Source organism: Mixophyes fleayi, chromosome 3 (assembly GCF_038048845.1).
Source record: "Mixophyes fleayi isolate aMixFle1 chromosome 3, aMixFle1.hap1, whole genome shotgun sequence".
Taxonomy (NCBI): domain Eukaryota; kingdom Metazoa; phylum Chordata; class Amphibia; order Anura; family Limnodynastidae; genus Mixophyes; species Mixophyes fleayi.
This window is the reverse complement of record NC_134404.1, coordinates 235751661-235765586: the sequence shown is the minus strand read 5'-3', so window position 1 is coordinate 235765586 and position 13926 is coordinate 235751661. Positions and strand designations below refer to the sequence as shown.

The following is a 13926-nucleotide window of genomic DNA, read 5'->3' as shown; positions in this document are numbered from 1 at the left end:
TGGTGCCAAGAGTTGTGGGTATCTAAGTATTTTTATTGCAAGGCATTCTGGAATCGTGAAATTAGTTGTAACCAGATAGCGGCATCGTTACAGTGAGAGGAAACTGTCCAATATGATTACTTCTTAAGTGCCTTGAGAAACTGTAAACTTACCCCAACTACTGACATCAACAATGATTTTGATTGATCCACAGCTGAGTCCTATCTGACAAGAATATGTGTTAGGAAGGCGAGTTGTCTGACATGGGGATTCTTTTTTAAAAATCCTGATTTTAAACCAGATGGTCCCAATTTGACCTTTGTCCCAAGTGTTGGGAGATATGTCCTGCTCAGCAGCCGCACTCTCCTTCCACTGGTGTGCATGGCAATGGAAGGGCCTTCGTTTGAAAGGAAATGGTCACGCTTCCATGTGGTGTGACCATGTCCCCTTTGTGTGTACTTTGCGGTGGCTTGCACACATTGTAGTTTTGCACCTGGACAAAGTTGGGAGGTATGTACCTAGAACTCCTTCTATTTTTTTTCTTCATTCCTGTCCATAAGATGGTCCTTTCCAATAAAATGTGAATGAAGAATAAACTATACAGGTGCATTTAGCAATAATTGTACTGTTTAGTTATAGGTGTGTTCATATAGTGTGTGTGTGTATAGATGACTGGTCCACTTCAAATGTTTTATGCAGGTTGTGTCTGGCATTTAACTTTGTATCTGGGATTTTTAGAACAATGTCTCAGACTTAAATTATTAAGTATTTTATATGGTTATAAAGCTTCCTTCTGTGACCATATGGGCTATAATGATCAAATGTTATCTTACTACCTATTCTTATCTGGATTTTATAAATCAATATTTGAGAGGTATTCAAAATGCAATAAAATGTTCAAAGCCAAATTCAGTAAATGGGGCATGATGGGGATTATAGTGCTTCACGATCCACCAAGACCATATGGTGTGATGGCCAGGAGTTAAGTGCCCCTTTTTAAATTATATTAAGATATTGTCATTTAAGCAATAAATCTCAATATAAAATCAAAGTGCATGGTTGTTTTTTAGGTTTTATTGTATAAAATTTACTACATAAAATATAATATTTTCTAAACTATAGTAAGCCTTTTATAATTGAATTTACTTCAGGGCCCTGTAAACTTTAGGACAATGTTGCTTGGATTGAGAGTGGCATTATGATACAGTTTTGCTAACAATAAAATATTTTTCTTTACTGACTATAGAATTGTATGTTAAAGTGCCTACACAATTGACATTTGTTTCTTTTATTCTTCTATAAAACAAACAATTACAAACAGGTTATATCTGCATACCTCCCAAGTTATCTGTCCCTGATGGGGGGTGGCCACATCACAACAGGGGCTGTCTAGCGCTTGAAAGCGTTCTGCTGCTCATTTGATACCTCCCTTCCCACAATAGTCCAACCTACGGGACAGAGCCCTAATTCGGGACTGTTGGGGGAGGTATGTAATGTGGTCTTTTAGCAGTGTTCCTAATAACTTCCCAGACTGGAAGAACATATAGGGCCCATTCGCAGTGGAAAGGTAGCCCAAATGTGTTCTACGTGTATGGGACACTGGATTAATGAATTCTTGCTTTGTTTTTTAGGTTTGACTGATGACAAAGTGAAAGCATATCTGTCTCTCCACCCCCAATTGCTTGATGAATTTGTATCTGAAAATGTTACTTCTGAAACTGTAGAAAAATGGATGAAAAAGAAAAACACAAATGAAGGTAAGATTTTTTTATTTTTTTTTGTGTGTTACAACCTACATAAATCTTGTATAGTAAAAATAATAATGTCATTAATTTGTAAGGCACCACAATTCTCTGCAGTGCCATACAGTGGATAAAATAGGGCATATATAAATCAGGGATGTAAAACATAGACAAAAGAAAGCTTGCAATCTAGTGGAAAAAGGACACTACTAAGACTAGAGGAGCAATTATGGTTTTGAGTGGAGATTAAGATAGTTGTGAGGGTGTATCACTGTGAATTGTAGAGGTAGGAGTAGGGTAAGCTCTAATAAAAAGATGAGTTTTCAGAGTGGCGATAACTGTTTTGGTTGCATGTTGGATACAAAAAAGGGTGTAATCTAGCAATGTTTTGAAGGTAGAGATAAGTGCACTGGGGGAGAGACTGTCTTTGAGAATAAAACTGATGTCGAAGTCAAGGGTGATGCTTTGGAGACTGAAAGAATTGTGGTTGTGGGGACAGAGAGGGAGATTTGATGGGTGGTCACATAACACAGTATAGAAGAGGGAAATCGGGGAAAGGGAGTAAAATTGGATGTCCTCTGCATATAGGTATTACTGCAGGCTGAATGAGTAAATTATCCACTAGGAGAAGAGGTGTTGAGAAAACAGAGACTCGAGTACCATCATCATTTATATAGCACCAGCAGATTCCATAGAGTACCAAACCTTTTGGGGCTCCTAACAGATTGCGGGAGTGGAGGGGAGTATGTGACAGTGGTAGAGACCCTGTAGGAGCAGTTGGTTAGCTAGGAAGTAAACCAGGAAAAAACTCATGAAAACCAGTTTCCATATTATACAGTAATGTGAAATTATCATAAAATTCTGAAATACAGGGATTCTTTTTGTGATGCTGCAGTGGCTGTTTTGCAACTTGAAATGGTATAACACAATGCTATGTAAAAATAAACTATATTGTTGGGTCTGTTTATTCTAATTGCATTTCCATGTTTTCTTTTGTCGTTATCAATAAAACATTTTTTTTTTCTAAGAGTATATTTAGGAATAAATATTCAATTTCATGTGTTATTCACCACAGTAATAGATGACTTATCAATGATTACTGCAAAGACTAGTTGCAATAGCTAATTTATCTGGACTGAAACCTTCGACCATAAAGATTACATGAAGACTCCTGTTGTAAGAACTAAGTTATCTATTGTAGTTCGGTGGAAAGCTTATTTCTCCCTTTCACTAAATACATAACCTTTGGTATAACATCTGTATAGTCCCAACTGTTCTTAATTGCCAGAGCCAGTCCCACATTTTGAAGACTAGTCTCAGAAAATGTCCCTATTTTTTAATATTGAAAAAATGCAGTGTACAATTGTATTCTGTATTTTAGATCGAATTCTTACTACCTATTTTTATTGTTTTGTTATATTTATTTAAGAAAAGTATTTAGAATGCAAAAACTTACATTGCAATGACTGCAACAGTACACCAAGGTCTCTTTTTTTGACTGAACCTTGTATAAGGTATTTAGATGAACCTGTTAACAGTGTCCTTTTTTAAAATTAATTTTGGCAGCTATGCAGCTTAGAGTTGTTTGCTTGTAAAATGTTATTTGATTCGATTTTCATAATCGAAGAGTAAAATTCCATAGAGGTGTGAAATCTGGCGATCCAATTTTTGAGTTCTGTACTTGCTTCCCACATTCCCGTAGTAACGGTAATAATGCATGGGCCACATTGTTCTAAAAAACAACATGGCTATTTGACTCTACCCCTATGTATAGAGCTGGGATGATGATGATGGTTGGTTTATTCTGCTGTGTTGTGGTTGGTCTGGGAATTCCTATAGCCGAAATTCCACTGGTGAAACATTAAGCATTTTGCAACCAGGTGTGGAGCAATAGGAACATTTTGCAGTACGTTTTTTTTTTTTTTTTAAACTTTTGCTCATCTGTCTGTATAAACATCTCTTCTCTTGCTATGTATTTCCAGTTTTTGTAAAATGTTTTTCATGTCTGCCCTAGTTGGAGGCTTCTGATTGTTGTTTATTATGAATATATAATACATAGAGGAATATCAGGTATCTCAGAAATTTATATTCTTTTTATTCTATTCACTTATAAAGTAAGAACATTTATAATCAGGGTGATAAGGACACATTGTAATAACTACGTATTTTAATTTACTACATATTACACACTTTTTTACCTATTTTGCGGATTCTTTATTTCAACTGGATTATTATGACATATTTAATCTTGGGAGTTGGCTGGAATAACTCACTTTTTTTCTAAAATAATAAGGAATCACTTTTTTTTACTAAATAGACCTATAAATGCAATTTTTTTTTTAAAGTATTAAAGCCCAGTATCCCTTTGAATAGTTATTGCAAAAAGAATTAATAAAATATTGTACTGCTGAATAACACCTTTTAATCTTAAACTGGTATATTCTTATTGTTAAATAACAGAAACCAGTAATTATAAATATATCATATACTGCCACTTCTCCCACTGATTTGATTGTAAAACTATTACATTCACTTAAATTTTCCATATAATGGCCACTATAATTAATATATATATATATATATATATATATATATATATTAATTATAGATGGATATATCATAATCATAACATTTGGGTGTATGTTTACTAAACTGCGGGTCTGAAAAGGTGTAGATGTTGCCTATAGCAACCAATCAGATTCTAGTTATCATTTATTTAGCTCATTCTACAACATGACAGCTAAAATCTGATTGGTTGCTATAGGCAACATCTCCACTTTTTCAAACCCAGTTTAGTAAATCTAGCCCTTGGTCTTTGGCTGCATTTGGATGCTGTTGAGAGAAATCAAACCCAGCTCTTCCAGCAGTGTACACCACCTCCTTGTTGCAATCAGTTTTGTGGTTTGCTTCCCACTGGAGTGTGTCTGAACCTACATGATACAGGTGTTTAAGCTGTAATGGTTATTTTACCTGGTGCTTTAGATGGACAAGGAACTAAATATTGGTGATCTGTTGAGTGTGCAAGTGTGTAAAATGCTATTAAAACAATATAAGCTATTGTATATTTGGTTGCATAAATAGCTTTATTTATTTTTTTCGTATGGTTTTCTGGTTATCTACTTTTTATCCCTCTTCTCCTTACTGCATTCGGTTTTGGAATAGTCTGCAGTTTAATAAGGAAGTGAGTTTAGTGCATATAGTGGGTGCATTTGTTTGGGAAATTTATTAGAGGCTTTATTCCTCGCTATTTGGATGCTTCCTAAGTAGGAAGCAGAAGAGTTTGTTTACCAAATATCCTACACGTCTTTTGACCTCGAAATAGCTACAGCATTTGGGTTAGGATTCACCTTCTACCTGTTACTTTTTTATCCCTTTAAGATTACCAGTGATATGATCTTTGATACCATTCCATTAACTGTGTGGCTTTTCTTGATCATAACTGAAAACACAAATTTTTTTAATTTTTTTTTTTTTTTTTTTTTTATGGAATGTTTTTTGTGAAGTAGTATCTAGGTTTATCCATTGTATCCGTTTCTCTTTTTGTGGTTTTGTTGTATTAGTTTGATTTTGTATTTGCTTTGGTATTCCCTTCTGTCCATGCAAGACTAAAGGTTACTCTCTGATTATTAAGTGCCTCTGTGCTTATACAGCTGGCTGACTGCTGACAAGTTGCAACTTGTAAGTGGGTTTTTGTCCCATGACTATAGCATAAGTTATCAAGTTCTCATCATTTTTATCCATTTTATTTTTTTATCTGTTTGGAGGACAACCTTTTGAATGGGATTAGAAGTGTGGGACAATGTGGCTGAGTACATCAGTCAATCTTTTTTGTGGTAGACTGGTTTTAAATCAGGAACTTTAAGCTTTACAATGCAATCTTTTGATATGTGCTTTTCATTGTTGACTGACACAAAACATGACTATGGATATATTGCATATTTGTATGCTCATGCTATTAGTTCAGGTAATCTGCAGTTTGTCCTCCAATAATTAGCTTGCTTTAATATTTTCCTGTTTTTATATTCAAATGCACAATTTAAGACCCAAACCACTAATTATGAGGCCTTAAGTGTTTTTATGTTGCGATACAGTCAATAAGGGGTATAGGCTGACCAACCGGCGTCCCACTTGTTGCACTCATAAAGAAAAACTCAGAGACAAGTCTTTGGCAAAATATATTCCGGTCACAGCTTTATTAAACATTCTTGTATTAGGCATACAAGCGGCGTGCAAGGCTACTAACATTTACCAAATTTTCAAGTTCCATCTAGAAAAATAGGGCATGTTCTGCTTACCCTGTAGGCACCGCAACAACGTCCTCCAGAGACCAGCCCTTAGCGTAGTTCACCCTCCAATTGCTGCAAACCTGGCACGCTGCCCGTATTGGCCCAACCGTTGAAGCTGGAACCAGGCGTGTGGCAGTGTACCCAGGGTGATACTACCCGGCCCTGCTGGCTCCCCCCTTTTTAAGCCTTGCTCACCGCTTTCCTGCCCTTCCAACTGTGACAAAAGTGGTTTGAACAATAAATAATTTACACCGAGCATACAATAAAACAGCAACTGTTAACATCTACAACAAAAACGATTATGCTTATAGATTGCAACAAAGAGATTTTTTTTTTTGATTTTTTTTTTTTAGATTTTCTTTCATATATGTATGCATATATACTGTATGGGGTGGGTGGGTGGGAGACAGACAGAAACAATTCTAACTAAATTCCTCCCCCTTCTCATTTTAATCCCCTCGCTCTGTCCCACCTCCTGTCCTGCCCCACCTTTGCCTGAGTGGCTTCCTGCACCACTCAGGTGTGAAACGCAGGCCGGACTTCCCTGTTCTTTCCCCCCTTATCTTTATGCTGCTCACGTAGGTCACCTGGCATCCATCCCCCCTTATCCTTCTTCGGCACCATTGCTGCGCCTGTGATTCCCTTAAGATGTTTCTGGCTTAGATACATGATCAATTTTCCCGTAATGCTTAGTCTGGAAACAGCTTCTCTGTATTATTGGTGAATATAAACAAACTGCAGGTTTTGAATGGTCTTTGAGAGGGCATTTGCAGCTGGATGGTTCTAAAAGTAAAACAAAATATAAGGAAAAACCTTCTATGTGTAGTATGTACAATACATATAGGAGAGGCAGCAAATGTGGACCGCAGCACCAGTACAGATAACATAGAGCAGGTGAACTAAGCAATGATGACCCACGACTTTACCACAAAGATGTGGAATGAGTAGCAGCCGTCAGCGGTATATGCAGAGTATCTTAACAGGCGCTGATCACAGATGAATGGAATGAATAAGCAAACTAGCAATAACAGGAACTAGGCCAGGTGTAGAATTGAAGAACCAACAAAGGACAGGTAAAAGGCGGAGCCTTATAAAGGAGGACTGGCTAATGGTAGAATGACTAACAACAGGTGGGGATAATCAGAGATGTCAAGCGTAGCTGACAGCCTGTACCAGGAAGGTTAATATGAAAATCAGTACTTTGAGGCTTGGGTAGAGATACCTGGGAAGCGGAGTGTGACCGACTAGTTGGATGAGGTAGCCGTCAGTCTGTTCGTTTATAAGGTAATCCTACCATAACTTGTTGTAGTGTTTTCGGGTTCTGTTGTGATATAATTTCAAGCTGATGTACAGTGCATGAGAGAGTGTCTGTCTGTCTGTCTGAATACATGTTTTGCGTATGTATTGTTAATATATTTGCTAATGACTTGCATGCATATTACAGTTTTGGAACTGGAAAGGTAAGAGTAGGTTATTTTATGCAAAACTATTTGGAAGCTTGTGATTTTCACGTTCATGTTGTTGTTATTATTAACTATGGTAATACATGAAATAATTCCATACTCAGCAACAACTTGGACAACATTGGCCTTCCTATACAGGGGGCAGAGCCTCACCTCCCTTCCTGCATATAATCTCACTGATTCCTCCTCAGAATGCATTGACCTAGCAGAATCCTCTTCAATTCTCGCCTGTAAAATAATATCACAGTAAGGGAATGAAAAACAAATGAGTACAAACCCAGACAATCATTAAGCCAGGAATTTGAGATATTGCTACTGTTTTAAAGCACATAAAATACAAGCTGCCTTGCTTAGTAGTTATTAAATATTTTAAAACTACCATTGCTCTTAGCTGAACAAACTATGACACTCAACTGAACTTTCATTTCTCCCTGATGCCAGTTACTTAGAGACTTCACATGTTGGTTTTATTGTATGTCAATCTCATGATGCAGTGTGTAACAAAAGTATAGTTTTAGAAATTGTACAGAAATAGATAACATTAAAACTGTAAAACACAAAAGTTAAAATAACATCTTTGCAATATTAGATAGATAAATATACATTTATCTCCCAAGTGCGAGAGCCTGTTGTATGTAAACATGTGTTTTCTATTTCTATTTAACCTCTCGAGATTCTGTAATGCATTTTCTATGGGAAAAGATGTTTCTAATAAAAAGTTATAAAAACAAAAAACTGTAAAACACACCTTGAACTTTCCATATTTGCTTAATAATATTTTCAAACCTATATATGTAACTTTGAAAACTATTATTTCTTTGTTACGTGTAGACTTGTAATTTTTTACAGCCTGCAGATGTTGTTCCCAGATGTTCTCTGCAGAAAGCAACTTATAAACACAGAGTATTCTAGCAAAACAATAGGTATTGTAAAAGCAGTGGAGTTGTAGAAGTGACTTTTTTTTTTTTTTATTAAAAATCTTTCGGTGTTCATCAATCCCATTATTCTTAATCGGCATGTCAAACTTAATAGTCCAATTGCGCCAAATAATGAAAGACCAAGACGGTGTGGGCCGTAAGAAAAACAGTGTATTATTAAGAAAAACAAAATTAAAGTTTAATGCTCTCTTTCTGATGCTTGACACTACTTCCTTCGTGCTACTTTGCTCCCCTTCACCTGTATCCCCTGTTTCACACTGCACCCTTCATGCTGCTTTTGCTCCCCTTCACCAGTCTCTTCCAGTGTGAAGGGAGGAGGGCACAGCGGCGTTGGGATAAGTGTGGTGTGTTTTTTTTTAAAGTTTTATTTTTCTTTCTGGGCCCTGGCAGGGCCGCAAAAACTATGCGTTTGGGCCCCCATTCTTAATCCTAAAACTCCTTTTGTTACTGGAGTACCTGTAAACTGAAACTTGGCTTAATGGGCAGGCTAAATGAAATGGTAGTATACTTTTTCTGCTGTCTGATTTGTGTTTATTTTAAATCTTGGTGAAACTATTAAAATGACAAAATGTATTAATCAAAATATTGCAAACACTTTCTGGGGGAAATCGTTGGCTATGTACGGTCTCCTACTCGTTGTTGTTTAGTGAGCCATCTGAGGTCTGTTTCTGAATGCTGGGTTTGCTATGTGCTGAGCACAACCTGAATGCACTTGCTGCCATTTTTTCATGGATTGATGATGAGCAATCAATACCCCCTTTTCTCCATCAAACGCTTTAAATAAATTGCCACTGAATATTGAGGATGGCTTAACCAGAGGAAACCACAATTATTTTATCTAGCGCCAACATATTACATAGTACTTTACAACTAGAGAGTGTTTGTTTTATTCACTTGCATCAATCCCTCCACTGTTGGAGCTTGTAGTCGAATTCACTCACACTTACACTATACCTACCAGTATATTTTTGAACGGTTGGAGGAATCTGGAGCAACCAGTGACAACCCAAACACTAGGAGAACACACAATTCTGCATAAAGCTCCTAAGAATCCGGTGTTGCTAGACAGCAGTGCTAAGCGCTGTGCCACAGTGCAGCCAGATCGCAATGTTTTCATCCATTCAAGCTGTGTTCTTCAAAGGATGAATGTAGTGCCAAGTACCAGACATCAGGTTTCTGGCTAGCCGCTAAAGGTTAATAAAGACTAATAGATATGCATCTTGAACGAAAATGATTAAGGTGTAAACCAGGGGTGGGAAACCTTTTCATGTTGGATTGCCGAATTAATTTATTTGTAATCAAATAAGTCCGCATTCAAGAAACTTCAATTAGATATACTTAAAATTGTACATTATTTTCTAAAAATCTAACCACTATGTACTTACTAACTTAAAAAAATGAAAATAATTTGTTAATTCTAGAGCTAACTAATCTTCTTTTAATGACCTTGTTGTGTCTGCTTTTTGTTGGAAAGCATTTGAATATTTGGGCAAAGCATGGAGGTCTACAGTTCTCAGCTGAACCTCCTTGATTGGTATCTGTCATTTGTGATCTTAATGCATCTTGATTTGAGTTAGGGAGGAAAATGTAATTTTGCAGGAATAAGTGGTTGAAAAGCAAGAGAGTATTTTTCGGGCATGTTGGTGAAGGTGTGGGTATGCCACTGCATTTTTCCATGTTTCAATTAGATTTTTTTTGGCATCAAATAATAACTTTAGAATGTCATTTATTTAGAGCTCCTGTCCATCTGTAGATCTTTAGGTGCCTTGGTGATATTGCTGAAATGGTAATTTAAGTGTGATGTCACAATTCTCAGTCCGTGAACCTTTCATTGTATTCTCCAATTAAATAGGTCTATAAAAGCTGTGTATTACTCAAATGATTTCCATATCTCACCCTGCTCATCACCTTTGCTAACTGGCGAAAATGTTCATCCGACATCTTCCTTTTGAAGAAGTATTTTGAAAAAAGATAGTTTTGCTACATATCATATAAATTCCCTTAGAAATGCAGCATTCCTGTACAAATCATTTTTTTTTTTTTTCCATAATTCACATTGCTGATTCTGTTCTTCATAAAATGTAACTATTTGTTCACGCAAAGATAACATTTGCACAAATATAGCTAACAACTTATAACGTGCTAAAAAGTGTACTTAAAATAGTAGCTTTAGCACAGATTTTTCTGATGCAAGATATAATGGAAAGAAATGAGACCATCTGGATCTGTTAATACTTTTTTATCTGTGCAATAAACCCTTCATGTTTTCCTGACATGCAAGGGGCACCGTCTGTACATACTCACTAAAATTTACCAAATTCAGTCCTACTTCACAATCCTTTTATCTTGAAAGTTGTTGAAGATATATATCCCCCATGTTCTGCTGACAAGATTGCCCAAAGCGAGTAACTCTTCGTAGCAAAGAAAATGTTCTGTTATGGCCCAAATGAAGTATAAAATCTGCGCCGAGTCAGTAGTATCAGTTGATTCATCCAAAGGGACTGAATAAGATACATTTTCTTTTCCTTTCCCTACTCCATGGCAGCCTTTACAATGGGTTAATCCCTAATCAGCTTGTGTAGACAGGAAGAATTTTGTCCCACCTGGCTCCTATACAAGGTAGCTCCTTCTCTTCCTCAGTGTCTTTTCTTCCTGTCTCAGCAGTGTACAGGACAGGTAGTGTAGTGAGTGTTTGTTGTTTTATTTTTATTTTATTCGAGAGGGCTTACCTGGAGGTTGAGCTGGCTGTATGTTACAGCAGGGCAAGTGCCCGACAAGTCTGCCTCTTTGAAGTTTAGCAAGACTGATGGCAGTCGTGCACACTGAAATCGTGCGCGCAGGACAAGGACGCACGCGCACATGGGTAAGCCCAAGAAGGCTTTGCACCTTAACCCCCCACCCCCGCCGAGTGCCGAAGTCTACGGTATCTTTATTTCCTTCCAAGAAGCAGGGGGGAAGGGAAGCAGGTGTAAAATAATCTGCTAGTGCTCACCTGGGTGTGGTCAAAAGCAGGCACTGTGTTGAGCAGCTGCATCCCATTTATGAGGCTCAGTATTTGCTTGGTGTTTGATGCTGCAGGACCTAGCTACCTGGATAAGTGCACTATGGACCAGGAGCCCGTCCCAAAAAAGTTGAAGGACACGCCAAGGTAAGCCCTTAAAAAGGGGTGGATACTCTTAGTATAGGTTACTTTGTTCCTTTTTTCTATTGTCTACAGTACCTCTGTGGAGCTTGTGCAGGGAAAAGGAAATCTAAACTGAAGATTCGTGTATGTGCAGCTTGTGCTGGCAGTTTGCCGAAAGATTGTACTGATCCGTTGTGTGTGTCATGCACCCCGGAAATGGAAGAGGAGCCTGGCCTCCCTGAAGAATTTAAGCAGGTCTTTTCATGGATGGTTAAAACGATGCAAGAGTTTCAGGCCCCAGAACTGAGAACAATAAGGGACAGGATCCCTATAGCAGAGGATATGGAGGAAATTGGGCCAGGGCCGTCCTCTGAAAAATTCAGTTCTGCTCAGAAATGGGATTCGGAGTCAGATAGTGAGGATGAAGTGAAAGAGGATCCCAGGATGTTTAAGTTGGATACTATGAATGTTATACTTAGGTATTGAAGAGCCAGCAGTACCAATCAAACCGCAGGATGCATTGTTTTCAGAGCACCAAATAAAGTCTAGAGTGTTCCATACGCATAAGCTGGTTAGACTTGATTGCTAAAAAACGTTTTCTCTTATTCTCAAAAACAACAGTTCAAGAAGGCCCGTGTTAATAGGCCAGGGAGACAATATTCTAGGCATCAGGATAATATGGCAAGATAGTCCTTTTGGCCCTTCAGACCAAAGAGGGGGAAACGAGGACAGCAAAGATCCAATGACTATCTACAGATCCAGTCTTCACTAGCTCCAGTGGGTGGCAGGATATCATGCTTTGCAAAAGTTTGGATTCACACCACACAAGACGAGTGGATCCAGGAGATATTTACCAAGGGCTATGCCATAGAATCCCATACCTATCCTGTAGGAAACAAGTGTATTCTGTCAAGAAGTACTTCATCCTTCCTAGAACAACAGGCATTGCAGAAAAGCCTAAGAGGCCTGTTGAAAACAAAAGCTATCGTACCAGTACCGTTAAGTCAGGAAAACATGGGGTTCTATTCCAGACTATTCCTCGTCCAGAAACCATCAGGTGCCTTCAGGACATAGCAGTTTAGAGCTCTTAAATCTAGCACTGTGTGAGCAAGACATTTCCGTATGGAATCTGCCAACTCAATTCTCAAGATGGTGGAAATAGACTTAAAAGATGCACATTTTCATACACACCTCATCACCAGCAGTTTCTGAGACTTTGCATTCAAGGACGTCCCTTCCAGTTCACTTGTCTCCCATTTGGCCTTTCCATGTCTCCAAGAACATTCACCAAGGTCCTTTTTATAGTTCTCATAGCGGCACTCAGGGAAAGAGGAGTGACTTTGTGGCCGTATCTGGACGAAATTCTAATTTCGGCAAAGTCAGAAGCCTTGGAGGTTACAGCCCAAGTAATCCAGTTTCTGCAACAGCACGGTTGTTTGGTCAATGTATCAAAAAGCCATCTGACACTGTCACAACAGCTTGTGTTTCTAGTAGTGCAAATAAATGCAAGAACAGACAGTCTGCCTCTCTTAAAGGACGGACAAAATCCAGTCCTTATCGCACCAAGTTCAAATTCAACCTCGTGTGTCAGCACGAACATGTCTGTGCCTCCTAGAAATGTTTTCCTCAACAATAGGAATCCCCCCGTGGGCAAGATGGCATATGAGAGATCTTCAAGAAGACCTCTTTGCTCAATAGGATCGTACAGTGGGGTCTCTAGGTTCCAGAGTCAACCTCTTAAGATAGACAAGACTGTCCTTACATTGGTGGCAGCTCCCAGGCCTGAGAATGCAAGGTGTGACTGACTCTTTTGGAACCAGACTGGTGTGTACTTACCACAGAAGCCAGTTCAGTCGGTTGTACTGCTCACATGCAAGCTATGGTCACGCAGGGCACTTGGCGAGACGAAGAGAGATTTTTTTTCAGGGAAACATCTTGGAGATGAGAGTGATCTGGCGTGCGATCCAGTATTCCAGCCCTACCTACGAATCAGCCCTTCACGTAGCAGGCAAAGACAAAGTAGTGGCGGACTACTTAAGCAGACACCAAGTCCACCCAGGAGAGGGGAGCTGCAAAAAAGTTTTTTCAACTTATACAACGCAGATTTGGAACACCACAGATAGACCTGATGCAATGCCAAGGTATCCCTCTTCTACTCCCGTCACAGAGACAACAGGGCCCTAGGGATAGATGCCCTGTCAAGGAAGTGGAACTTCAAGCTGGGGTATGTGTTTCCCCCCTTTCCAGTCATCCCTCAGGTACTTGGGAAAATAAATAAAGAAAGAGAAGGTGGAGGTGATGGCAATCCTCCTAGCATGGCTGAGGCGTCCCTCGTTTGCTGCAGCACAGAGAATGTTGCTGGAACATCCATGGCCGGACCTCACACATCAGGGT

The 13926-nt window shown here is 38.6% G+C and overlaps 1 protein-coding gene across 2 annotated transcripts in view; it reads left to right on the top strand.

Moving 5' to 3' along the window:
* PDE10A (phosphodiesterase 10A) overlaps positions 1-13926 on the top strand; it is a 178364-nt gene that overhangs the window by 41902 nt on the left and 122536 nt on the right. For both annotated transcript variants that reach the window (XM_075203294.1, XM_075203293.1), the window contains exon 2: positions 1611-1736. In XM_075203294.1, the coding sequence (XP_075059395.1) occupies positions 1611-1736 (126 nt within the window). The remainder of the gene's footprint in view (positions 1-1610; positions 1737-13926) is intronic.